This window comes from Chroicocephalus ridibundus, chromosome 19, assembly GCF_963924245.1.
Source record: "Chroicocephalus ridibundus chromosome 19, bChrRid1.1, whole genome shotgun sequence".
Classification (NCBI taxonomy): Eukaryota; Metazoa; Chordata; class Aves; order Charadriiformes; family Laridae; genus Chroicocephalus; species Chroicocephalus ridibundus.
In genome coordinates this window covers 1,273,367-1,298,900 of record NC_086302.1, presented here as the reverse complement: position 1 = coordinate 1,298,900, position 25,534 = coordinate 1,273,367, and the positions used below count along the sequence as shown (strand labels likewise).

The 25,534-nt window shown below is 62.3% G+C and overlaps 5 protein-coding genes across 11 annotated transcripts; 2 read left to right on the top strand and 3 right to left on the bottom strand.

Moving 5' to 3' along the window:
- Positions 1-181: 181 nt before the first annotated feature.
- Positions 182-9,114, bottom strand: LCK (LCK proto-oncogene, Src family tyrosine kinase). Of its 3 annotated transcripts, XM_063355732.1 has the most exons (13): positions 8,907-9,112; positions 5,668-5,774; positions 5,425-5,506; positions 5,250-5,340; positions 5,023-5,121; positions 4,774-4,877; positions 4,516-4,665; positions 4,072-4,224; positions 2,799-2,978; positions 2,322-2,398; positions 2,065-2,218; positions 1,438-1,569; positions 182-1,119 (listed from the first exon to the last, which is right to left on the bottom strand). In XM_063355732.1, exons 2-13 carry the CDS (start codon positions 5,767-5,769, stop codon positions 917-919), a joined length of 1,527 nt encoding a protein of 508 aa, XP_063211802.1. In that variant the 5' UTR covers positions 5,770-5,774; positions 8,907-9,112; the 3' UTR covers positions 182-916. The 3 variants fall into 3 exon arrangements, with proteins under 3 accessions (XP_063211802.1, XP_063211801.1, XP_063211804.1); XM_063355731.1 differs by having other exon boundaries at positions 5,250-5,506; positions 8,907-9,114; XM_063355734.1 differs by lacking the exons at positions 5,250-5,340; positions 8,907-9,112 and having other exon boundaries at positions 5,668-5,773.
- A 1,744-nt stretch (positions 9,115-10,858) lies between these two features.
- On the bottom strand, positions 10,859-12,433 carry FAM167B (family with sequence similarity 167 member B). 2 transcript variants are annotated; one of them, XM_063355756.1, is made up of 2 exons: positions 11,796-12,433; positions 10,859-11,119 (listed from the first exon to the last, which is right to left on the bottom strand). In XM_063355756.1, the coding sequence occupies exons 1-2, from the start codon at positions 12,084-12,086 to the stop codon at positions 10,859-10,861; spliced, it is 552 nt and encodes a 183-aa protein (XP_063211826.1). In that variant the 5' UTR covers positions 12,087-12,433. The 2 variants fall into 2 exon arrangements, with proteins under 2 accessions (XP_063211826.1, XP_063211825.1); XM_063355755.1 differs by having other exon boundaries at positions 10,859-11,122; positions 11,796-12,429.
- On the top strand, positions 11,877-18,202 carry LOC134525151 (myotubularin-related protein 9-like). 4 transcript variants are annotated; one of them, XM_063355723.1, is made up of 13 exons: positions 11,877-11,960; positions 12,454-13,349; positions 13,936-14,205; positions 14,423-14,482; positions 14,757-14,865; positions 15,163-15,288; positions 15,382-15,555; positions 15,693-15,910; positions 16,042-16,203; positions 16,324-16,465; positions 16,562-16,782; positions 16,916-17,067; positions 17,211-18,202. In XM_063355723.1, exons 3-13 carry the CDS (start codon positions 14,009-14,011, stop codon positions 17,372-17,374), a joined length of 1,725 nt encoding a protein of 574 aa, XP_063211793.1. In that variant the 5' UTR covers positions 11,877-11,960; positions 12,454-13,349; positions 13,936-14,008; the 3' UTR covers positions 17,375-18,202. The 4 variants fall into 4 exon arrangements, with proteins under 4 accessions (XP_063211793.1, XP_063211794.1, XP_063211795.1 ...); XM_063355724.1 differs by lacking the exon at positions 14,423-14,482; XM_063355725.1 differs by lacking the exons at positions 11,877-11,960; positions 12,454-13,349 and having other exon boundaries at positions 14,117-14,205; positions 14,423-14,665.
- Positions 18,203-18,341: 139 nt separating this feature from the next.
- On the bottom strand, positions 18,342-22,634 carry EIF3I (eukaryotic translation initiation factor 3 subunit I). Its single transcript, XM_063355745.1, has 11 exons — positions 22,561-22,634; positions 22,266-22,358; positions 22,073-22,160; positions 21,428-21,493; positions 20,903-21,052; positions 20,678-20,805; positions 20,288-20,398; positions 19,790-19,879; positions 19,390-19,463; positions 19,100-19,192; positions 18,342-18,762 (listed from the first exon to the last, which is right to left on the bottom strand). The coding sequence occupies exons 1-11, from the start codon at positions 22,561-22,563 to the stop codon at positions 18,681-18,683; spliced, it is 978 nt and encodes a 325-aa protein (XP_063211815.1). The 5' UTR covers positions 22,564-22,634; the 3' UTR covers positions 18,342-18,680.
- Positions 22,562-25,395, top strand: TMEM234 (transmembrane protein 234). The gene is made up of 5 exons (XM_063355757.1): positions 22,562-22,658; positions 23,351-23,502; positions 23,939-24,005; positions 24,196-24,288; positions 25,024-25,395. The coding sequence occupies exons 1-5, from the start codon at positions 22,562-22,564 to the stop codon at positions 25,083-25,085; spliced, it is 471 nt and encodes a 156-aa protein (XP_063211827.1). The 3' UTR covers positions 25,086-25,395.
- Positions 25,396-25,534: the final 139 nt, after the last annotated feature.

Sequence of the window (25,534 nt, the reverse complement as noted above, 5' to 3'; positions counted from 1 at the left end):
GCTAGGCGGAGCGGCGGGGTGGGGGGGGGGGAAGGGAGGGCGGGGGTGCCTGGGCTGTACCATTGCGGCGGGGGCGGGGCCGCGCGGGATGCACCATCGCTGGGGCGCGGGGGGGGCAAATGGGGAGAGGGTCCAGGTGGGCGGGGCGGAACCATTCGCGGGGGGGGGGGGGGGAACACAGCGCCAGGTGGGGCTGAACCATCCCAGGGGAGCGGGGGGGCACACGGAAGAGGTCTCCGCCGTTGCCCCGGCCCCGGTTTGTGTCGCCCGGGGTGGGCGAGAGCGGGCCCGGGGGGGTCTGACACGGCCGGGGTCGGCCTGAGGGGGGAACTCGGCCCCCAGCAGCACCCCGGGGTGGGGTTTGGTGTCAGCGGCGTCCACCCCCTGTGGGCATCACCCCACTTGCCCCACGGCAGCCTGGCTGCCCTGGGCCACAGCGAGGCCTCCCGGCCACCACGGGGGCAAAGGACTTTATTTCCCCCAAAAAACAGACAGCGGTTGGGAGGAAGAGCATCCCACGGCCGAGGGCTGGGGCAGCCATCGCTTGTGGGGGGGGACCCACCATCACCAGGGGTGACGGAGGTGGCGAGGCCCAGCAGGGCAGGGTGAGGGGGCTGGAGGCCCGTGTGGGGCTGGAGGACGGATCTGCAGCCGGGCGAGCGCAGGGACAGCGTGGTGGGCACCCGCCGGAGCCCCCTGCTCTTTGGAGTCAGTTATTGGCTTTGGCCATCCATCGCCTTCTTGGGGGGTGTGGTGAAATCCACTGCTCCAAAGATTTGAAGCGCTTCAAATCTTTACTGCTGAGGTCCGGGCAGCCTTTGCCAGCGCCCCAAGGAGACGTGTATGGAGTCTGCGGGGACCTGGGATCATCCCCGGACACCCCAGTGCGAGGGTGCCCCAGCCACTGCTGGGGTCCTCACGGCTGCTGCTGGTACTGGCCCTCGGTGGCAGTGAAGAAGTCCTCCAGCACGCTCTTCATGTACTCGAAGGTGGGACGTTCCTCGGGCCTCTCCTTCCAGCACTGCATCATCAGTTCGTACAGCTCCTGCGGGCAGTTGTCCGGCTGCGGCATGCGGTAACCGCGCTCCAGGTTCTGTATCACCTCGGGGTTGGTCATCCCTGCGAGGACAACGCGCACAGCACTGAATGTGGGTCACCCCCGTGTCGCAGGTAGCACCCTACATTTGCAAATCTCATGGGAAAGCTTCCTTCCCCCTCCACTGCCTCTGAAACCCCCCGGTGGCTTTTGGGCCGTGGCTGGCCACGTGCATTGGGAAGCGGTTGAAACCATCGCGGGCTGGCAGGGAAAGGAGCCAGATGGGGCGGCTCGGGTCGCGTGTGTGCGTGCGGGAGTGCATGCACGCACTCCTGGGTGTGCGCTTGCGTGCGTGCGTGTGCGCGAGCCCTTCTGCCGCGCAGCTGCTGGGAAATCCTGACCTGGATACGGGATCCGGCCGTAGGTGACGATCTCCGTGAGCAGGATACCGAAAGACCAGACATCGGACTTGATGGTGAACGTTCCGTAATTAATAGCCTCCGGCGCCGTCCACTTAATGGGGAATTTAGCTCCTGAAAAACAGCAGGAGGGGAGAAAATAAAACCTTACAGCTGAGCTGGAAACGTCCCTCTGTTTAATTTGATGTGACAAGCCCAAGTCAGCCTCTGTCTGTGCCCTACACCTGGGGACGAGCTGCGTTTGGTGACAGCCGCCCCCTTGCTCAGCCCCCACTGCCTGTCTGGCTACAGAGCCCCAAGCACGGGCTGGCACCCCTCCAGTGGGCCAGCACGTCTGTTCCTGCAGTAGCCACCAGATAGGGCTGTCACCCCACCAAAAGCAGGGTCGGGCGGGTATGCAGTCCCGCAGCCCCCCTCCAGCTGCCAGGGGGAGGGATGGAGGGGGGAGGACCCCCCACCTGCTGCTGCGGGGGCTGCTCCCGGGGCATCGCGGGGACCCCCAGAAGAGGTGGGTGGGGGTTTCATTCTCCTGCAATCCCAAGCTGCGTGCACCCCCAGAGCGGTGCTCGGTGGGGGGACATGTGGGGCTGAGGTGGGGGGGGGACGCACCCTCGCGAGCCGTGTACTCGTTGTCCTCGATGAGGCGGGCTAGCCCAAAGTCGGCGATTTTGCAGCACAGGGTGTCCGACACGAGGATGTTGGCAGCGCGCAGGTCACGGTGGATGTAGTTCTTGGCCTCGATGAAGGCCATGCCTTCGGCGATCTGCGGGTTGGAACAATTGCAATTAATAGCCGCGGGGCAGCCCCAGCTCCAGCCCCGGCAGAACCCTCCCCGCCAGCATCCCCGCGTCTCCGTGCCCCCTCACCTGGGCGGCCATGTCCAGCAGTTTGTTGATGCTGAGCTTGACTCCTTCCGAGGTCTTGAGGAAGTCCACGAGGCTGCCTGCAGGGAAGGCAGCAGGTCTCAGCGCTGCCTCCCCTCCCCACGCTGCCTCTCGGGGATGGGTCTTGCAGCACTGGGTTCCCCATCCCCCAAGTGAAACACCGACGGTGGGGCTGGGCAGCTCGCAGCCCCCAGAAAGGTGGGCAGGCGTGGACGGGCGGGAGACCACGCTGCCTGCAAGGGCCTTTTTCCCCTGCTGGGGCTGACCCCCGAGCTCCCAGTCATGGGGAGAGCCCTGGTGCAAAGGCAGAGTGCAGGGAGGCGAAGGATGCCAAAACAGCTCGACACATAAACACCAGCTCTGACGGCTGGACAGGAACAGCCAGGAGCTGAAGGACCACGGCTCTGCACAGCCCCCAGCCCCCCCTACCCGTGGTGGGCAGCGCCCGGGTGCCCTCACCCTTCTCCATGTACTCGGTGATGATGTAGATGGGCTCCTTCGTCACCACGGCGTAGAGCCGCACCAGCCGCGGGTGCTGCAGGTTCTTCATGAGGTTGGCCTCCGCCAGGAAGGCGCTGGGTGACATGCTGCCCTGCTTCAGGTTTTTGATGGCCACCTTGGTGTGGCCGTTGTAGAAGCCTGCGGAGAGACGGGGCGGAGCGTGACAGGCCAGAGGGACCCCATCACCGGGCATGGCCGAGGGACGCGTGGCACTAGCGGTGCTGGCCAAGGAGGCAAGCGTGGGGGCTGCTCTGTGGATCTAGAGCATCCCAGCCCGAGGCTGAACAAGCAAGAGATGTCGGAGATCGCAAAGGTTGGCTGAAGATGGGCAGAGGACCCTTGTGCCCTGGAGGACTGTTGCAGCGGGGCCAGAGGACTTTGGGGACAATCACAGCTCTGTGCTGGCCACCTCCTCGTCAAAAATCTGTAGCTGCATTTTACCACCCCAGGCAGTTATTTTTACGTGTGGCTTTCAGCCACCAGAAGGAAAGGAAGCTGTTGGTTGCTGGGCTTTGAACAGGGCGGGCAGCTGGGGGAGCTGGGCAGCGATGCCGAAGCCTGGCTCCTGCCAGGTGCCCCGAGGGGACTTTGGGGGATGGCCAGCACCCGTGGGAGCGAAGGCAGGGACCCCGCTGTGGGGCAGGGACCCCGCAGGGAGCGGGGCAGCGCCGGTGTCTTCCCCACCCGGTGGGCAGGAGGTGCTTTTGTGGCTGGGTCTCAGCACCTTTGGGGCCCCACACAGCCTCCGAGCCCGCAGCTGCTCCCAGCGTCGCAGCGGCAGCCACAACAAGGGACGTTTCCCGTGCAGGACCACGCACGGTGCTGGCGGGCCCCATGCCAAAGCTGGCAGCTGCTCTCACGGCAAGCGGAGCCGGGCTCGGTGAGAACATGGTGCAGCCCCGGTGCACGGACGCCTGCAGCAGTGCTCCCTACCTCGGCAGCAGGTGCCCGCCCGGGCAGCGGTGCAGGGGTCCGGGGTGGGAGGGATGGGAGAAGGGGGAAGCTTGGGCTGCTCTGGATAAACCAGAGCTGCCTCTGGCCTGCTCTAGCTGTTGGTTTTCTCCCTTCTTCCAGGGCCCATGTAAAATGCCAAGGTCCCACGTGTGGGGCTGTACTGGCTGCTCCATGCGAGACCCCCTCCCTGACCCCAGGACACCGCAGAGCCTGGCTGACGCTGCCCACACCGGTGCCTTCATCCAGGAGGAAGCACCCCGGTTTCACCCCGACTCACCCATCCAGACTTCTCCAAACTGCCCGGCTCCCAGCTTCTCCACCAGCTTCAGCGACTCCCGCGGCACCTCCCACTCGTCCTGCCACCACGGCTTCTGCGGCTTCTGGGTCCGGCAGGGCTTGCCGAGGCGGGTGCACAGCCCGTCGGAGCTGCCTGCGGTGCAGGGGCGGGCAGAGCCGGCGTCAGTGCAGGCAGGGGGCATGGGCACCCGGCACAAGCGAATGCCTTTGCGGGGGCACAGGGTCCTGCTTATCCCACCCCATCCCATCCCCATCCCATCCCACCCCACCCCACCCCATCCCACCCCACCCCATCCCATCCCATCCCATCCCGTCTCCCTCCCCATCCTGTCCCCATCCTAACCCATCCCCATCCCATCCCCTGCCTGCATCCCTGCCAGCCCCTGGACCGCTCGTTCCCCCCCAGCCCCTGGGTGGCACGTACGCGTGTAATACTCCACCAGCTCGTGCAGGCTGCTGAAGGTGACGCGGGGGGAGATATAGTACCCCCCATTGTCCATGTTGCGGATCTTGTAGTGCTTCACCGTCTCACCCTGGTTCTGGTCAAAGTCCCTCACTGACAGTGAGTAGGAGCCTGGGGAGACGGGGACCGTGTGGGTGCGGGACGCCAGCACTCCTCCTGTGCTTCCCAGTGCCTTTCCCAGTGCCGGTGGCAGGAGATACTGGACCCGGGGGATGGTACCTTTGGAGGTCTCGCTCTCTCGGATGAGGAAGGAGCCGTGTGTGTTGCCCGACGCCAGGAGCTGCCTCTCCGCATCCTTGCGACTGATGTTTTTGAAGAACCACCTGGGGACACAGGGCAGGGTCAGGGCCGGGGTGGGACTCAGGCCACCTTCACACACCAGCACTTCAGGGGATGCTCCTGGCACTTCCCCTGCTGCTGGCACAGCTCCTGCCCGGGCACGGCTCCTCCTCAACCCCCCCTACTCACGGCTCGGGCTCCAGGCTGTTCACCATGGCCACGAAGTTGTAGGGGATCAAACCCTCCTGGCCAGTGGTGAGCGACTGCGCTTTCCACCACTCCCCGCTCCTGCAAGGACACAGCGAGGTGAGACCCCCCCCGGCTGCCAGGACCCCACATGGACCCCCCCAGCCGCACCGGGGAGCCGTGGGGGTCACACCGGGGTGGGTGCTGGGATGCCATCAGCATTCGCTCACTCTTCCAGGATGCGGAGCTTCTCCCCCTTCTGCAGCCCCAGGTCCCCATCGTGCTTGGGCTCGTAGTTGTACAGGGCCACCACCAGCTTATCTGGGAGGACAAGCGGAGGGGCAGGGTGGCGGTGGTCAACTGGGGGGGTGTCCACAGCCGTCCCCTGCCATGGCTGGACCTTACCTTGCAGGGGGGAGCATGGCGGAGTCGTGGCCTCGTAGGACACCAGCGGATCTTGCACCTCAGAGCCATTGCGGATCAGCCTCTGAGAGGGGACAAGGAGCCCCGTGAGCCCTCGCCTTCCTGGGATTTGGCCATCCCATGGCCATCTCTAGAGGTGTTTGGCCACTGGGATGGGGGACGGGGGGTCTGGAGGCGTTTGGCCACTGGAAGAGGGAAAGGGGGGTCTACTTGCCCCCTCCTCACCTGGCGCTTGCTGTCGGGCTCGATGGGGTAATTGCAGTGCTCACAGATGTCGATGTTCTCGATCCAGTCCTCGTCATAGTCTGAGCTGCAGCAGCAGCCCATGGTGGCTGCAGGTGGAGGAGAGATGACGAAGGAAGCCTTCGGCCCCCCCCAGCCCCAGCCCTGCCTCTCATCCCGCTCCAGCACGTCCCCATCCCTGCGTCCATCCGTCCGTCTGGCTGCCCACATCGCATGGCCCATCCCACCCAGGTCCTCTGCTGAACTGCGGGCATCCCCTGACTCTCCATCACCAGCCATATTTCCTCCTAATTTGGTTCTGGCTTTGTTAATTAAAACCACTGAAGGCAATTAGTTCCTAGCCTGAGGCTCCCCTTTTTCCCACTGGCACAGCCTGGCGGTGCCTCCTTCGCCAGCTCCTTCCCACCCTGCAGCCCTTGGGCCGATCCCTCCCTTCTCCGTCTAGTTAACAAGCTAATCATGACTAGCCCATTAGTAATTAATACATCCTTGCCTGGCCCTGCATTGTGTTTTTTTTCACGAGGTTTGGCTGGACCAGGCGCCTCCCCGGCCCTAAAAGCGGCTCCTGGGGTCAGAGGCGGATGCGAGCGCTCCCCCACCCACGCGACATCGCCTCCGATTTCCTTCTCCCCGGGCTCTCGATAGCCCTCCCCGCCCCGTGCATTCGGCCCTGTCGCTGTGCTCCTGCTTCTCCTGCGTCAGGGATGGGCTTTAAACCCCCATCCCTGCTCAGGGTCCCCTCACCCTCGGCAGCTCCCCCCCAAAACGTCCCCAACCTCAAGTGTCAGCCCTGGCCACGGTGACACCAAGCCGGCGTAGGGTTCCTGGCACCGCAGCATGGGCACCGGGGCAGCCCGGCAGCGATGCCACAAGCGTGGCGTGGGCTCTGCCCCCCGGCCAGCTCTCGTCTTCTCACAGAAGCCCAGCATGGCACGGAGCCGGGAGCCTCGGCAATGCGTCATGTGGAAACAGCGGCCCACGGCCCTGAAAAAATCTCTTCCACAGAATCCCCCACGCCTACGCCACCGGGATATCTCTCCACCAAGACCTGGCCCCCAAACCCTCTTTTCCAGGCTCTGCCAGCGGCTCTGGGGGTTCTTTGGGGGCCCTGGTGTGGTTTCCGCAGGCGCGGGGTGCCAACGGCAGGGCTGGGAGCCCCGCGCCGCCAGGAGCCAGCCCAGGTGTCTCTGCCCCCGGCACCAAAATCAGCGGCCGCTTTCACAAACGCCGAGCGTCAGCTCTTATCTGGCAGCGAGACGGTGCAGCTGCGGGGGTCCCCGTCCCCGCCGTGCCCTGCAGCGAGCCAGGTCCTCGTTGGGCTGGCTGAGCCCCGGGAGCCGCTTTGCTGGGAGACGCCGGCACCGCCGGCAGTGTTTTCTCCTTGGTTTCCTACCCGGGAGCCATTGCAGGGCTGCGTTCTCACAAGCGCACACATAAATCCACCTCTCTGCGTGACGCTGGGGAGGGCACGGCAGCGGGGGCTTCGTTTGAGGGGGTACCCCCATGGGCAGCTGGGGACACAGGCAAGAGCCTCCCAGGGGGTCCCCAGGGAGGGTGTGGGGTCCCCAGGGTGCTGCCAGCCCCCGGAGCCACCAGCCCCCGGAGCCGCCAGCCCCCGGAGCCGCCAGCCCCGGCCATCAGAGGCTGCTGCAAGCCAGAACCCCCCGTCCCGCGCTGCCAGGGCTGGTTTTGCAAACCAGGAGCCCCTTCCCTTGGGGACAGCGTGGCTGTTTCAGCATCTGCAGCAGTGACACGGTGGCCATCCCCACAGTGCCACCTCGGGCTGGCCACCAGCACGGTGGCCGACGGAAGCGGCGCCGATGGGCGAGTTTGCAGACGAGCGAGGCCCCCCCGCGTCACGCGATGCTGCTCTGGGGACTCAGAGGCTGAAAACCACCCTGGTGCCTTCAGCTTCTGGTGACACCGATTTGGGAACCTCTCTGGCACCCGCGGAGGGGCTGGGCCATGCCGCGGTACCCCACGGCAGGCAGGAGGAGCGGGCAGGGCCCTGGCCATGCCCATGCCCACCCCCAGCACGACCCCGGCCCCACAGAGGAGAAGCCCCCTCTCCCCCAGACCTGCCCGCAGCCCGTCAAACGCCTTTACCAAAGGCGAGAGATGCCAGGAGGTGTTTTTTCCTTCCTGCACGAAGCCAGGGTGGGGAGGGAGGTGCTGCTATTGTGCCTTTTTTTTTGTTGTTTTTTTTCTTCTTTCTTATGTACTGAAGCCACAGCGTAATTTCCACCCAGCAGCCGTTTCACCTGCGCGGTGCGAGGGCCACGCCGGTGACACGGGGCGTTTGAAGTCAGGTTTTTTGCGACGGCATCTGTGCAACCGAATTTCTCGTGCGGAGGCTGCCTGGGAGGGCCGTGTGGGCGCCCCTGCCCCGCGCCTCGCCGTGTCCCCGGGGACGTGTCTGCACGGGCGCAGGGTGTGCACACGCGTCCTTGCACGGCCACGTACGTGCCTCTCCCCGGCTCTGCTCGGGAGCGTGCCCGGACCCCCCGGCTCGTCCCGCGGCGCTGCCCTGTGCTGGCCCTTCCGCACACGCTGCTCCGGCCGGGCCCGTTGGTTTGCTCGCGGGCGTGGGCGGGCGTGAGGAGGGCTGAAGGCTGGGCTGACCCTGTCCCTGATGCTCTTCAAGGCTCACCGGGGTGCCCCGGATGTCCCCGGGCCAGCTGTGACCCAGCTGGACGTTCAGCCCTGCGCTGGCATAGCCTTGTGGAGACCACGGCCCCCAAGCTGCCATCGCAGGGGAGAGGTGTTTGCACTGAGACAGCACCGAAACCGGGCATATCTCTGTGTCTGAACCCCCCAAACTGGCCAGCGGACCCCAATGGACCGGTGCTAAACCACTGCCTGGCCTTGGGGACAAAACTCCCACTCTGCACTGGAAATGGGGGCTCGGGGAGAGCCCAGCGAGGTGGCCAGCACTCCCACCCCAGACAGGGTCCCCAGGCAGGCAGAGGGCATCGGGGCAGGAGCTTTCATCCCACCTGGGAATCCACAGAGGAACGGGGAGCACAGCCCCACTCCCCCCATCCCTCACCCCAGCACCAGCGCTCACGGCCCCCCCAGTGACGAGCCCAAACCCCCATTTCCATCCCTCCGAGGGGCAACCTTGAGAGTGCAAGGGGACCCCCCACCCTCCGCAGGCACTCGGGTGGTCCCCAGCTCCCATCCGGAGGCTGCGAACCCTCTCGCCCCCAGGTCCCCGTTACCTGTTGGCAGCGAGGCGAGGACCAGCGGCGCTCAGACTCCCATGGTCCGGCAGCAGGACCGAAGTCACCGTCCCCGCTCACGTCCTCTCCATCCCCGGCAGGAGCGCGGCGACCCTCTGGGGAGCAGAGCCGAGCCCCCGGCACGCGGGCGCGCGCTCCCTGCCACCGCCGCTCGCTCTTGCTCGCCGTCTGCCCTGGTTTCCTGCCTCATGAGCAAACTCTAGAGAAGCTGGTTCGCAGCTCGCGCACAACCGCAAGAGCTAGTGACAAACCCCGATGGCTTCCTGCCATCCCTGGCAAGAAAGGTCCCTGCTCTGGGTGCTCCCGGCCACCAGTCCCCAGGGACCGGGTGGCCAAGGGGATGCTCAGCCCCTGGGCCGGCGGGGGAGAGGGGTCCCACGGGCTGGGAGGTGTGCTGCGGGGGGCCAGGCTGGCGGGGGCATGCACCAGCTGCCCCGACCCCGTCGGACCCTACACAGCTTGTGGGACTCATCCTGCACCCAGCACCCCCCGCTTCGGCTGTCGCCACCGGGTCACCCCAGACCCCGGCACTGGCAGTGACAGTGGCTGAAGCCGAGGGGACACGCCGTGCCCCGGCCCAGCTGCCAGCCCTGTGCTTTTGGAGACGGCTCTGAGCAGAGCAACCACAACGCTATTGTCTTGGCTTTTGCGATCAAACATGAAGCCGCAGGTACCTGCCGGCTGCTCTGCGGAGGCAGGGGCAGGAAGCCCAGCAGCGCCCGGGGAGGCTGCGGCAGCCGGGGGGGCACCATGGCAGTGGCAACACCCAGCGCAGCACCCCCCTGGCAGGGACGTTTCCCAGGGGCAGCCGGGCAGCCCCGCTCCCGTCGTGCTCGCCAGCGCCACGGGTGCCGCAGGGATGGCGGGGAGCGCTGCCAGGCCCTGGGGTGTGCCGCAGCCTCGGGGCGCACCTCAGGCTCTCCCCGTGTCCTGCTGCTACCCCAGGGAGGAGAAGCGGCCCCCGAAATTATCCCTGGGTCACTCCACAACTTCCCCGGCTCACCCCACAGTTTCCCCTGCATGGCTTGCAAAAAGCATTCTATGAAAGTCACATCCCCGAGCGGCAACTTCTTCCGTGAAGGGTTTGGTGTTAATGAAGGAAGGGAAAAAACCCAAAGCAAACCCCTCTGGTGAGGGCAGCGTTGCCAGCCCCCGCTGGCACCACCCCCAGGGTCCCTCCTGCCCCCGGCGCAGCCCTGCAGGGGGTCGGGAGATGGGGCAGGATGGGGGCATGGGGGCTGACGAACCCTGAGCACGGCCCCTGACACCTCCCGGCCTCGAGCCTCAAAAACAACCCCTCCATTCTCAGCCAGTTCAGTGACGAGCGTTTCCTGACGCGGCGCAGTCCAGGGCACCCACCCGCTGCAGGGGCGCCCGGGGAGAGGCTGGTAACGAGGTCCTCGAAGCAGAGATGCTATCTCCCCCGCACGGCACCGTCCTGCAGCAGAAACCCGTGAGAAGCCGCCCACGCCATGAGCCAGAGCCCCGGGGAGCAGGGCAGCACCATCCCTCCTGCCACCCCCGTGTCCCCCACTGCCACGGGCCGGGAGCCACATCTGGAGGCACAGGCAGGTGCCCGGGTACATGCAAAAAAAGGAAAAAACATCAGCTCTCACCTTCACCTCCTTTTATTCCTCCTCAAAGGGCTGGTCCCCACCTTTTCCACTGTGGCTGACCCCACCGTCCTTAGAGACAGGGCACTGGGTGCCCCAAAACACCCTGTGCCCAATGGGGATGGTGGCATTTCCCATGTCACTGTGGCACGGCATTGTCCCCGCAGCAGGGCTGGCAGCACCACGGCTCCGCACCGCCCGCCCCGAGGGACCTCAGCCCCGGCAGCAGCTCCACGGTCCCGGAGGCATTTTGGGAGGGATGCTTGAGCCCTGCCGGGTCCGGATGCACCCACGGCTGCCCGTGGGGTCCCGCCGTGCTCAGCAGAGGGAGAACCGTCGGGAGTTGATGTTCATGCGGGTGACGCCGATGTGCTTGAGCGGCATGGAGAGCAGGAAGGCGGCCTTGGGTGGGATGTTGCAGAGCAGGTCCGAGTCTTCCTCGCAGCCTTCGAGGCCGAAGGTAGCGTCGTCCAGCATCTCCTTGTGCCGGTGGCAGGCCTGCTCCACCTTCAGCCGGTGCAGCTGCGCCCGCAGGCGCATCAGCTGCTGCGCCAGGCGCTGGTCGGCAGCCTGCATCTCCTGCTGCGCGGGGACACGGGCGTCAGGACGGAGCGGGACCGGCCGCGGGGTCAGCTGCCCGGGCAGCGGGGCTGGGGCTTGGCCAGGGCACAAACCCAGCGGGGACCACCCGCACACACGGCCCCGGGGTCAGCACAGAGTCCCCAGCCCCAGGGCGGGCACAGGGTCTGTGCCGGGGTCAGCTCAGGTGCCCCTGGGTTTGCACCCGTGTGGCTGCTGCTGCCCGTGCCACCGTCTGAAAGCCACCGCAGCGGTGCCACACCGGTGAAGTCCAGCACAGCCGTGCCACCAGCAGAGCAGGCAGGAGGGGGGGACAAGTGCAGACCCTGACAGAGCTGTGACCTCCCTGCAGATCCCCGTCCCGGTGGCCAAATGCCTCTGCAGGTGGCCCGGGATGGCCAGATCCCAGCACTGCGCAGGGGACACGGGCAGAGCTGTGGCACCACAGAGCCACACTCACCTTCCACAAATCCACGTACATCGGCCGTGCTGGGCAAAGGGGCAAAGTCCTCTGCTGTGGCTGGAGCACCCTGGCCCCGGCACATCCCGTCGCCGCTGCGTGGGGTCGGGCTGGAAGCGCAGCCTCTGCACGGAGGAGCCCCGTGGCCCCATCCCTGCCCTGGGGCTCAGCCCCTGCCCCCCCCTCCTGCCCCCCATCCCACCAGCACCTACTCACCAGCTCCGTCCTGAGCCACTCCAGAGCCTCCTCCATGGTGGCAAAGCCGCATACGCTGCCGTCCCGCTCGTCCTCGGGGTGCCCTGGGCTCTGCTCTGCCCCCCGCGCCCCCCCGGGGGTCCGGCTGCCCCAGGGCTGTCCCCGTACCCGGGCTTCCCACTCCAGGTAGGACGGTCTCCTCGTCTGCAGCTTCAGCTTGGCCGTCAGCGCCTTCACGCCGTCCAGGCCCTCCTCCTCCCAGCTGGGCTCCTCTTCCCCCAGCTCCTTGAACTTCAGCTGGCCAAGGGGCATGGTGGCACCCACCACAGCCCCCCCGGAACCCGCGGGTGACCTCTCTGCCCTTCGAAGCCCCCGTGCAAAGGGGGGCTGTGCCCCCGCAGGGTGAGGAGCGCCCTGGCCACCGACAGCCACCCGCTCCCTGCAGCCGCACCCCGAGTCCCGGCTGTTTATTCGCCCCCAGGAGCAGAAAGGCTGGGGACGCCCAGGACAAGGCTAATGGGCAGGAGCTCTCCGTGCCCAGCGGAGAGCAGAGGAGGGGTTTTTTGGTTTTGTTCGGTGCCGGTTTGGGGTTTTTTTTGTATTTTTGGGTTTGGTGGTTGGTTGTTGTGTTTTTTTCGTTGTTTTTTTTTTTTTTTTTTCCTTTTCTTTTCATTTTTAGCATTATTGTCTCCAGCTGGGAGGAGACTGCCCGTTCCCTGGGAGGAAGCCTTCACCGGGACGCACTGGCAAGGACGAGCGGGGATGATTTATCTCCGGCCGCCGCCGCCCTCCCGCACCCGGCCGGGGCCGGGGGGGAGCGGCAAAAAAAGCCCAAGGAAGGAAAAAGAACCGGGGGGGGGGACGGGGGACGGGGACACACGGGGAGAGGAGCCGGGGGGCAGCCGGGGTCCTGCATCCCGGACGGGCCCTTAAGGTGGAACCGGGGCAGGATCCGGACGCTGCCCGCCCCCCCCCCGGCCCCGCTCCCGCCCGGCGGAGCCGCCCCGGGGCCGGGCCACCTTAAACCCGACATCCGCCGGGCGCCGCGCCGAGCCGCCGGCGTGCGGGGTGTGCGGGGCATCGCCCGCCCGCCCCCGGCGCCCCGCCTGCACCCCGAGATCAGTGCTTGCACCCCAGCATCCCCCGCCTGCACCCCACAGTCTCCTACTGGCACGCTGAGGTCTTTCTTGGCACCCCAGCCTCCCCTGCTTGCACCCCAAGATCCCTGTTTGCTCGCTGATGTCCCCTGCTTATGCCCGACAGCTCTCTGTCTGCACCCTGAGGTCCCTGCTTGCACCCCACAGTCTCCTGCTTGCACCCCGAGATCCTTCCTTGCACCCCAACGTCCCCTGCTTGCACCCCAAGATCCCTGCTTGCTCCCCGCGGTGTCCCACTTACCCCCCGAGATCCTTCCTTGCACCCCGAGCTCCCCGCTTGCACCCTGAGGTCCCTGCTTGTGCCAACAGTTCCCTGTCTTCACTCTGAGGTTCCCCCTCTTGCACCCCGAGATCCCGCTTGCACCCCACAGTCCCCCACAACCACCCGGAGGTCCCCGCCTGCTGCCGGGCCCCACAGGTAAGCACAGGGGTGGCTGGGGCAGGCGGTGCTGCCAGCCGCCCACCCTCCTCCTCCTCACCCAGGGTGCTTGGCAGCAGCTCCTGCTCCATCCCCAGGCCCAGGGGTGGCCGTGGGTGCAGGCAGAGCCCCTGGGAGCCAGGGTCGGGCTGGTGACGGGGGTCTGGCAGCGTTTGACGCAGCGCTGTACAGCCCCAGCGTGGGCAGGAGAGGACCCGGAGCTGCTCCCTGCGAGGCAGCGGTTCCATTTTCACAAGCCACCAAAAATCCGTCCCCCCTGCAGCTCAGCCAGCACCAGGCACGGGGTACCCAGCTCAGGGTCTGGGCACTGCTGGGGAGCCCAGAGCCAGCTCGGCCCCCTCTGCCCCGTGCCTCAGTTTCCCCATCTGCGATGACAGCATTGCCGGGGGAGGAAATAAGTCACGCTGCCCCGCGTTTTGCAGTGAGGAAGCTCCATACGCTATAGGTGACAACGTAAACACGAAGAGGGGGGGGTGAGGCCATCGGGCCCAGAGTGACGCAGAGGGAAGGGGGGGGGTTCCAGGCTGGGCCGTACTGCTGCAGGATTTCCCCTTTCTCCTTCCAGCCCCGCGGCAGCCGCCCTCCCTCTGCCCGGCCAAGGCAGGCTGCGCCGGGGCTTGGCGGCCACCGGCACCGCCATGGAGTTCTCCGAGCTGATCAAGACGGCGACGGTGGAGAGCGTGCTGCTGTCCTGCACGGGGCTGCCGGCGGTGAAGGGCACCCTGTGCATCACCAGCCACCACCTGCTCCTCTCCTCCTGCCCCGGGGGGGACGCCCAGCCCGGCACCGTGGAGCTCTGGCTGCTCATCCGCAACGTGGACGCCGTGGAGAAGAGGTGGGTCTCTCCCCACGACCAGCCCCACGCTCCCTTCCAGCGGTGTCACCCCTGCCTTTGCTGGGGGACATTCCCCACTGCTCTCCCAGCGCCTGCGGCAGGGCACGGCCACTCCACGGCACTGCCTGCCGAGCCTCGTCCCTCCTCTTCCTCACTGCCCGCGCCGGGGACAGTTGCGGCACCGGGCATTGACCTCCTCTTCTCCTCCCTGCCTCAGAGTGCAGAATTTAGGCTGGTACCAGCCCCCCCGGACTAGTGACTGCCCACGGGACACCAGGTTTGGCTTTTAACACTCTCTTGGCTCTGCTATCCCGCCCGGCTTCATGCGAACCACTGAGGCACCCACCGGGCCCTGGGTGGAAATCCCGGCTTCAGACAGGCCACCCATGCCAGAGGAGAGCCAGCGATTCGGCACCCACACGGCACAGCCCTCCCGCTTCGCCCCGCTCGGCTCTCCCCGGTGAAAAGGGCAGCTCTGTCGGACGTCTGTCGCATGTCCGTCTGTGTCCACAGACCTACAGCCAGCCCTGACCCCCTCCTGCCTCCCCCAGGCTCGCCGGCTCCTCCGGCACCATCACGCTCCGGTGCAAAGACCTGAAGGTGCTGCAGCTGGAGATCCCGGGCATGGAGGAGTGTCTCAACATCGCCAGCTCCATCGAGGTGAGCTCCCGGAGAGCCCGGCCCGCGCCGTGCCGGGGCGCAAAGGGTTGGCAGGAGAAAGCGGGCGCCTGCAGTGTTTGCTCTCGCTCTGTCATTAACGTGGGTAAACACCAGCTCCCGGACAGCCTTGGCAGCGGGGGCCCATGGAGCTGGTGGTGCCAGCGCCGGCCTGCCCTGCCCTCGCTCGCGGCTGGGACGTGGCCAGGAGCGGGGAACAGGGATGGGGTTTGCAGAGCCCTGGGGACACGGTGGGGACATCCCCACCCCTGACCAGCTCCACCTTTGCTCCCGCTCCAGGCCCTCTCCTCGGTGGACTCCGTGATGATGATGTACCCGTTCTTCTACAGACCCCAGAACCTGAGGCTCGAGGAAGGATGGCGCCTTTTCCCCCTCGAGCAGTACTTCCAGCAGATCGCCTCGCAGGTGAGCCTGGAAGGGAGAGACCCGGCTGGGCTGGGAGGAGAAGTGACCCCCCCGCCCCGCACCGGGCTGCCCCCGACCCCGCGTCTCCCCCAGACGAGCCAGTGGCGGCTGAGCGACGTGAACCGGGATTTCACCACCTGCCCCACGTACCCCCCCGCCGTCATCGTGCCGGCAGCGGTGGGTGATGATGCCTTGCGGAAGGCTGCCCGATTCCGGCAGGGCGGGCGGTTCCCCGTCCTCAGCTATTACCACCCCAAGAACGGCACTGTGAGTCCATCTCATCCCACCCCTCGTCCCCTCTTCCCCCACCGCCAGCCCCTGGGCAAAGGCAGCTTGAAGCCCCCCCATCCTGTGGGGTTCCCCCAGTGCACCCCACTCGCTGCCCGCCGTCCCCCACCCCGCAGGCGATGCTCCGCAGCAGCCAGCCGCTGACGGGCCCCAACCGAAAGCGCTGCCGCGAGGATGAGATGCTGCTGGGGGCGGTCCTGGATGAGGGGGAACGGGGGTTTATCATCGACACGCGGTCAGCCCAGGTGGCGAAACAGGCTCGGATGTCGGGGGGGGGCACGGAGCCCAAGTCGTCCTACCCGCAGTGGAAGAGGCTGCACCGGCCCTTGGAACGGTGAGGAGCTGTGCTGAGGCCTGGTGCTCTCATGACATGGGTGATCACGCTGCCCTGACAATGGCACGGGGACTCCAACCCCTCCCCAGAACATCACCAAGCCCCCTGATGCCACTTTCCTCCCCTCCCAGAGGCCGCCCGCTGCAGGAGAGCTTCATTAAGCTGGTGGAAGCCTGTAACGACGCCTCGATCAACATGGACCGGTGGCTGAGCCGGCTGGAGAGCAGCCGCTGGCTGAGCCACGTCAAGGCGGCGCTGAGCACGGCCTGCCTGGCCGCACAGTGCATGGACAGGTCAGGGGGGGCTGCCGCCCCACGGCCCCCGTTCTTCCCCTTGCAACGCTGTGTGGCACAAACCTCGGGCGCCGTCCCGGGCTCGCTGGCATCGCCCCCATGGCCCGCATTTGCCCACAGGGAGGAGGCCAGCGTGCTGGTGCACGGGGCGGAGGGGACAGACACCACGCTGCTGGTGACGGCGCTGGCCCAGGTGATCCTGGACCCGTCCTGCCGCACACTGGGGGGCTTCCAGGGGCTGCTGGAGCGGGAGTGGATCGAGGTGAGACCCACGGTCCCAAGGGGGCTGAGGACCCGAGCCCAGCTGGGCACTCCCAGCTCCCTTCACCCCCATTATCCCCCCTCGGGGGTCCCGCAGGCCGGCCATCCCTTCCACCTCCGCTGCGCCCGCTCTGCCTACTCCCACGCGCGGCTGAAGCAGGAGGCACCGCTTTTCCTCCTCTTCCTCGACTGCGTATGGCAGCTGAGCCGCCAGTTCCCCTTCTCCCTGGAGTTCAGCGAGCGCCTCCTCCTCACCCTCTTCGACAACGCCTACGCCTCCGCCTACGGCACCTTCCTCTGCAACAACGAGAAAGAGAGGCGAGTGGGACGGGAGGGCTTCCCTGCCTTCACACCGCCGGGCAGGGCAAAGCCAAGCCCCCCCTGTCAATTGGGGCAAACTCGGCCCCATGGCCACTGGCAGGGAGTGAAACGCGCCTCGACTCTCCCGTAGGTGCCTGTGTAAAGTGAAGGAGAGCACGCACTCCCTCTGGGCCTGGCTGAACCAGCCTGGGGAGAAGAAGAAGTACCTGAACCCTCTCTACTCGCACAACGCCCTGGTCATCTGGCCCTCCGTCGAGCCCCAGAGCATCCAGCTCTGGCAGGGTAAGCCGCGTCCAGCGCTCTCAAGACCCGCCTTCAGCTCCCAGCTGGGCTGGGCGAGGGAAATCAGGAAAGCTGCTCTGCTTTCCCCACTCTCGACAGGGCTGCGGCACAGCTGAAGTAACACACAGCCCCTTCTCTCCTAGGTTTATTCTTCCGATGGATCCGTTCATCCCAGCACCTGGATGAGGCCTGGGCAGAGATCCAGCGCTTACTAGAGGGCAACAATCCTCCCGTCAAGGAGAACGCGGGGAACAGGCTGAGCCGGTCCCTCTCCGACCCCGCTGCCCGGACGGAGAACAAAAGATGAACGGCAGAGCGGACAATTCGGTCCCCGTGGGCTGCCGGGCCCGAGGTGACACCGCAGCTTTCAGCGGGAAGCACTGTGCAGGACACAGCCCTGCGGAGGCCCGAGGCCAGCTCTGGGAGGGGGGGGACAGACTCTGGGCCGCGCAGACTGAGTTGTTTCAGTAAAGTGGTCTCGCAGCCCACGCCTGCTTTTCTGCTCTTACATAGGGGCAGGAGCAGCCCCGCTCCCTCGCAAGCAGGGCTCCTGCCCGCTCTCCTGCCCAGCAGGATTTCAGCAGCACTCGGACCAGGGCTGACGGCGGAGCAGAAGGGCAGGAGGCAGCGGGAGGTCGATGTGCCCAGCAGCATCAGCCTCCGGCAGCTTCCGTCGCGACCTGCCTGGCTCACAGCCCCTGCCAGGCGCAGTCCACACAGCAAAAACTAAGGAGAACACGCTGAACCAGCAACACCCTCTCCACAAAGGGCGCGCTGGCTGCAGCTTAAGTGCTGCATCAGTCGCTCCGAGCTGGGAGCCAGCTTGGGAAATCTACCCTTGAACCCAGTTTCGAGGAAGGAAAGAGATAGAAACCACCCCTCCAGACAGACAGGCACAGGGCGAGAGGGCTGGAAGGACGAGGATTTGCAACACAAGCATCCTAGCGCAGGAAATAACTGTTCCATGAGGAAAGTTGGCTCAGGGTCAGTCCAGCAAATAAACAAAGCAGCAGAACTGGGCGCGTGTGTGTCATCTGGAAAACAATGACTGGCTGCTGTGCTTCCAGCCTGTTCACACTTCAGGGCCAGACCCGCAGCAAGGCGGCAGATCCTCCCCAGGACAGAGTTGACCTGGGGCGGGCAGAGGCCCCAGGAGTCGCAGCACTGCGCTCTGCCCACGGGCGGGAGCAAGGCACTGCCAGCAGAGCCAGGGAAGCAAAGCGCTCAGGTTAATTTTGTTCCAGACTGAAAAAAAAAACCCCACCCAACAGAGGTGCTTTTCCTTGTGTTTATAAAAGATTTCTATTTATTTCCTGATGATTTTTTTTCTTCTCCCCTGATGTATAAATATGCCCAGCAGGGCAGGAAGCTAGCATCCCCCGGGGCGGGCAGGCAGCCAGCCCAACTCCCTCCCTCGCCTTCACCACCTCCCGTGAAAGCCAGTCCAGTCCTGCCCTTTCGAGCCGGTTGGGTTTCTGGTTCCCCACCTTCACACAACCCCTGAGTTTGCTGCTAACTGCTTCCCGCTGCCTCCCGTGGAGCAGACTAACGTCAGGCCTCACAACAGTTCTGCGCAGGAGCCGATGGACTGGCAGAGGAGAGGAAGTCCTCCTTTAAGCTTCAAATTCAAACTCAAAATACTGGGGATCAAAGTAATGGATGCGAACGTAGCCATCCTCACCGCCGCTGCTGTAACTGTACGGGAGGAAAGACAAGATAAAGTCACCGATGTTGTCAGGAGCTCCCAGTGTCTAGGTTTATACCAAACAGTGTGAAGTCTGTTCTCGCAACCCCCTCCAGAAACTAATAAAGGAGTCATGATACAAAAAAAAAGTATGTGACGCAGCCAAAATGCAGGACAGGTGTAAATGTGAACCCCCCACCAGGGGGGAGGAAGCAGGGCTGGAATGGGAGAACGAAGGAAGGTGCTGGCTCTGTTCCCGCTGCAGAGCTCCTGTGAGCCCTGCCATATCCTGACCAAAAGGTGGGCTTTGCAGCTGGGGGATGCCGCAAGGGCCACAGAGATCCTCACCTCTTCCCGTCGGGGTGAAACGCAACGCTATTTATCGGACCGAAGTGACCCTTCACTCTGCCAAACTCCTCTTCAAAAGCCAAGTGGAAGAACCTGGGAGAAGGAAGATTTAAATTATCACAAGTCGTCAGGAGCCTGGTTAGGGACACAACCAGGGTTTCCTCAAAAAAACCTCTGCAAGTTTAATGACTCCAACACCGCCAGGAGAAACATGCTCTGGGACAAGCACCCCTGGGCTGTGAGGAGTCCTCCAGGTGAGGACTTGACCCTGCCAAAGGAAAGGGACCAACCTGGCCTCAAACTTGCCGATCCTGGTGGAGGTTGTGGTCACATCCATGGCCTCTTGCCCACCACCAAGCACAACCTGCAAAGGAGAGAAGCCACAACACTCCGCTCAGCCAGGAGAGGAGGGAGACGAGCCTTGGGGAAGCCTCCTGCTAACCCAGCAGACCCCACAAATTCATGAGCAGGCCTGACTCCAGCCCCAGAGAAGTTCCTGCCTCCCAAACACACTCGCTTGAGGACCAGAGGACACAAAGCCTTGTCCCCTGCACCAGATCACAGCAAAGTTTCCCAGATCCCTCCCATGGTCATGTTTTTTTGCTGGACTGGCAACACTCTGCCTTCCAGATACCTGGGACAATGCAGGAGTCACAGGAAGACCGTTACAATGAGTGAGCTCATTCTTACATGATCAAAAATGGGCGAGAGTGCGGCAGAGTTCACCGGTCGCTCTGTCCGGAACGTCTTCAAATGCTCAAGTGTCGTGCAATCAAATAGCTAGGAAGCAAAAGGGAGAGAGTTGTTCTGCAAGAAGGCTGGCAGCCCAGTTAACTCACACAAATCTGGCTGCTTGCCCTCACCTGGGCAGATGTTAGCTCTACAGTCACCCAAATCCCAAAAACATTTCCCCAGAATCCCAAAATACTGGCCTAAGGTAAACTTCACCTCTATCACCTTCCAGAGGTAGCAAACTGCAGCATTTATTTTGACAATGTTGTTTCCAATGCCTGGTCCTTAATTTAACGTGGTGGCACCTCCCCTTTCTCGATGAACTTTCCCCTTAAGCTTTGACTTTACACTTACTCAAACTCCTAAGGAGCAAACCCCTGCGATGGCCAAGGCCCTGAGCAGAGGTCCTGCAAGCAAGTATCGACAGTCCACCGCACTTCCGATGGGAAGCCTCACCTTGGCTGTGTTGTCCTTGGAGGCAGTGATGAACATGGTCATGTCCCTGGAGGTCTGAATATCGTTGATTTGCTTGGTGTGCTCCTTGATGTTTGAAAGCTGCTCCCCTGACTGAAGGGTAAAGAAGGCAGTTTCAGCGTGCTGCCAAGTGAAGTGAGCGTACACGCAACCTCTCCATTAACAACAATTCAGGAGATGCTGTCAGCAGCGGGGCAGATGCTGGTATATCAGCCTTGCTTAAGGGAGTCAGATATTTTAACTATCCTTTCATGAGGCTGCTGGTTTGAGCCAAAAAGCCCATATCCCATCCCATGACCACAACAGGAATGCTGCGATATCCTCCCCCAAGCACCGCTGCCCGAGGGAGATGCTGTTCCTTATCAGACTGACCTTGGCACTGAACTGGTTCAGCTCCCCGCTCTCATGTCCGGCGATGATGAACTCTCCCAGAGGGCCCCACACAGCACTGGTGATTTTAGAATCACTGCAGGGGATTTTCATGTAAGGCTCGTTGTTCTCTGCAGGAAGGAAGGAGACAGACAGACAGACACAGTGGCACCGGCTCCAGTGATCAACACTTCCCCTTTTTCCCTGGTGCAGGCACGGATTCCTCACCGATCTGGCTGGGGTCCCGGAGGTCAAAGAAGCTCACAAAACACTGATACCCCATCTGCTTGTCCGTGGAAAACATGATGATGTTTCCTCCGAAGTCAAAGCCACACGTCCTCACCGCTGAGCTGGTCTTCACCAGAGCGAGCTGCTTTCCTGAACACAGAACAGAAACCGTCACTTCACCGGGTAATTTATCACAAGGTTAGTGAAAACGAGCAGCTGAACGGCAGGGTCAGAGGGAGGATGAGAGCATCGGGCGTAGCCGACAAGCAGGTTCGGTGACCTGCAAGCTCTAACTGCACACTTTGACTACTTGGGCGGTAAAGTGAGTAAATTCACTAAATATTCACTAGAATATTTATATACACAAACCCTCCCCTCCAGCAGTCTGAGTTCGGATTCAGACCTCTTTCAGAGGGGCGAACAAGCACACGCTACACTGACACCACACACTCCTTAGGCTTAGCAGCCCTCACAGCAGGACAGAGCTGACGCTAACGCAGGTACGTGGGAAGAGCAGAGTCTTACCCGTTTCACAGTCCCAGAGCCGACAGCTGTTATCCGCAGAGCCAGTGAGCACATGTCGTGTGTCCCCTACATCACCAGTTAGGGAATATCAGCGCGTTCTCAGCCCCAAAAAGCTACATCTAAATTCCCAGAGAATATTTACACACAAGATTAAAAAAGCCGTACTACACAGAGATTGGACAAATTCCATTCCAGGACCAGCAATACTCCAGTACAGACATGGAGTCCCAGTCCTCCCATTACAAAACCCACAACCTTCCTCTTGAAATATTGAAGAAAAAGGTTCCAGCTCTTGCATTAACTCAACCTTTGCATGGTTTGTCTCTGCTACCTGCTGCCCACACTGAAGATGGAAGATCTTATGCAACTCGGACACCTTCCCTGAGCTCCCAGAGCCACCCCAGCAAAAGCAATGGTGCACAAACAAGAAAAGACGGGGCACGCAGCACACGTCATTCCACACAACAGCCTGGGAAGGAAAATACCCAAAAAGACAGAGTAAGGAAAAGACAGCAGAAGGGTTAGACACACTATCCTCTTCAAGAGAAAAGAGTGCAGCAGCTGAGAGGGAGGAACGAGCTCGAGTGAATCACCGTAAATAAAACGTATGGGACAGACAAATTGGTTTCTGCCCTCAAAGGATACAGTCTGCATCCACGCACCAGACGGCTCCCGTGTGGCCGTTGTAGGTGCCGAGCCTCTCTCCGTTCACCGAGTACCAAACATTGACAATCTGGGAGACGAAAACAGCCAAGCACCCGGCGCATTAATTAATGGGACTGATGAACCGCTCGATTATCGCGGGGGGGGGGGGGCGGTTTTCACGACGGGCACTCACGGGATCCTTGGCCACGGTGAAAAGCAAGTCACCCTCCCGGTTGTACTTGATCTGCGTGATGGAACGCTCATGGCCCTGCAGCAGGATCGGCTTCTACGAGGGGGGAGACGCCATTTAATGCCTCAGGCGAGGCACGGCCTCAGCCCCCGGGCCGGGGATCCCGGGCCACGGGGGCGTCGGGGGGCGGCATTTTGCCGCCCCCCGACGCCCCCGTGGCCCGGGATCCCCGGCCCGGGGGCTCTGCACGGCGCGACCACCGGTCACCACCCCCGGCCCGCCCCGGCCCCGCTCTCACCATGGCGGCAGCGCTGAGGCAAGAGAGCCGGCCGATCGCTTCCGGGTCAGAGGGTGCGGCGGACCGGAAAGACGTCACCGTCGCTATGGCGCCCGTGGGTGAGCTTCCGGGGCTGTGAGGAGAGTGTCTGGCGGGCGGGGAAAGGGTCTGCCCTGAGCGGGAGAACGGGGGCGGGGGGTTCCTTCGGGAAGGGAAACAGACACCGGCTGGACCCCTGAGGGGGGACGTGGCGACGGGCTGGGCCCCGGAGGGGGTCTTCCCTGAGGGGGGAGCAGGGCCGCGGCCTGGCCCCCGCTGAGGGGGATGTGGCCTTGGGTTTGGTGTGCTGTGGGGTCTCCCCTGAAGGGAGAAAGTGGCCACAGGAGGAGCGTGGCCACGGGCTCGGCTAGCTGAGGTGTTCTCCTCCAGTGAGCGTGGCCGCAGGTTGCGTATGTAAATATCCTAGTGAATATTTAGTGAATTTACTCATTTTACTCCCCTGTGAGGGGCCTTCCCTGAGGGGTCCGTGGCTGCAGGCTGGGCTTGCTGCAGGGTTTATCCCCGAGGGGAATGGGGGAGCAGGCCCAGCGCAAGGCCCTTCACGGTGGGAGACAGCAGTGAGCTGGGCTGGTGAAGGCTGTCCATGACGGGGATGCTGGTGGACCAGCTCTCCCCCACCTCTGTGGGGGTGGACGAGGGTGGACGAGGGTGGGCTGAGCCGGTGCGGGCCCTCCAAGGACGGTTGTGGTGGTTATGGCAGACCGGTGTTCCCCTGGGGCCATCAGGCTGCTGAGACCAGGCTGTGCCGCAGGAGAGGCAGTGGCGTTGCTGCTGGTGGCCGTCCTGTGGGGCAGCACAGGGCCATTCCTGCGGACGGGCGCAGCGGGGCTGGAGGAGGTGCGGCGCCAGGGCCGCCTGCAGCAGCTGCTGGCCGAGATTCGCTTCCTGGGCCTCAACTACAAGGTGCGACCCTGTCCTGGCTCCTGGGCCAGGGAGGTAGCCGGGTGTCAGACTGCCTTTGGTTTCATTCCTACCTGTTTACTTCTGGACTCTACTTTTATTTAAACTGCTAAATATTCCTTCTATCATCAGAATTATTTATCCGCAGTAATATTTCATTCACTTGCCTGTAGCACTGCTCTTCCCATGCCGAATTTTGACCACTTTTCTAGGTGGCAGGTCATTAACCCTCATATTTTGCATGAAATAAGTACAGCGTGCCTTCTGCTGTTTGGGGAACTAAGACATTGAGCAGCTTGTAACTGGCAGCACAATCGCCAGCATTCCACATTTCCGCTGCCAAATGTGGCACAGAGCGAGTCTGGGCTCCTTCGCTGCCCACTCAGTGGGGGTGCACAGTGGGTTTGTGGGCAACAACAGGCCTATGTTCTTCCCACAGTACATGGTGCCATTTCTGCTCAATCAAGGTGGATCTCTCCTCTTCTACCTCACCTTGGCATCCGCAGGTTAGTTCTTGTTGCTTTCGTGGAGTGGGTTGATTGGGATTTGTGGGAGGATCAATGCTATTGATGACTCTAGTGACCTAGGTAAACATCAAGCAGCTGTCTTGTAATGATCCTAAATAAAACAAGTGTCTTACAGTTTGTACAAGATTATCCATTTTAAATTGTTTGTGTTAAAATGGTTCAATTTCAGATCTGTCCCTGGCAGTACCACTCTGTAACTCCCTGGCTTTGATAGTTACACTGGTGACTGGGAGGATTCTGGGAGAGGACATCGGTGGTGAAAGTAAGTTACACTTAAAACATTTCCTTACATTGTCTCCTGCATCCATTTGCTGACTTAACAGCATGGGCTACCTCTCGTCTTCTGAAAAACAGCAAATACCCACCCAAGGGCTGTAACTAGTGAAATAGTAGTTCTTGCTACAGAACCTGAAAGGGAAGTGAAATGGAGTTATAAGTGGGCAGGGCTAATAAATTTGAAGTGAGAATTGGCTGTTGTAAGCTAACAGAGTTTACAGGCCTGAGCCTTTACCTAACTAGGTGTTTAACCATAAGAGAAGCACTAAATCATATGCCCACAGTGGAAAAGGAGTGCCCCGTAAGTCCCCAAATGTCAACACCCATCCTTCTTTTCTTCCCTTACATCCTACAGTAACATCACCCTGCTCAGACAATCAGAAAATGGCAGGAAACTTGAAAAGTTTAAAAACACCACGACCTGGCACAGTAGCTGTAGGAATACACTGAAGTGTTTCTTTGTTGTTTAAGCGGGGTTCTCACTAGCCAGACATACAGCATCAGCAACATTTTATTAGAAACATGCTTTGCTCAATGTACATGGGCAGTCCAAATATCCAAACCCCTTCAGACTCCGCCTGGTCCAGGTCGTATCTGTCCAGACATTTGTGCTAGCTTATTTACCACAACATCTGAGCGTCATGTATTTAGCAATGAGAAGGTCTGAATGACTACTATTGAATTATGCAAGTTCCCAACATATTCTTGTTCATTTTTGTAGGGGCTGTGGCAGGAATGCTGCTCACCGTCCTAGGAGTCACGCTCTGTGTAGCTGGTTCATGAACAAGACACGGTGAGAAGCAGCGGAAGGAACCTGTTCAAAGGTAACCCCTGTGGCTGAAGGGGGAGCTTCTGGCTCAGCAGCTTTGGCTCAGTTGCACTTAGGAAGCTGTATTTTGACACAAGGATGTCAAAAAATGTGAAAGTGTGGACTGTATTCCCTGAGCACCAGGGTGGAACAAGGCATGTTGCAAGGACATCCTGTTTAATTACTTCAGTTAAGGAATTTTTTTGTCTGTGTGTTTCAAGGCAAGGAGGATTGAATTGTCTTGTTCAGCACCGGAGGGATAATAAATGGTTAATAAATTGTTCAACAGGAGCTTCTCAGACCACCTGTTTTTTTCTGTAGAAGGAATCTATTTAGGAACTCCCCCTTCCATGGCCAAGCACCTGAAAGCGGCTCCCTCCACCACGCTCAGCTGTAGCGTACCAGGTCACACACACAGCCCCTT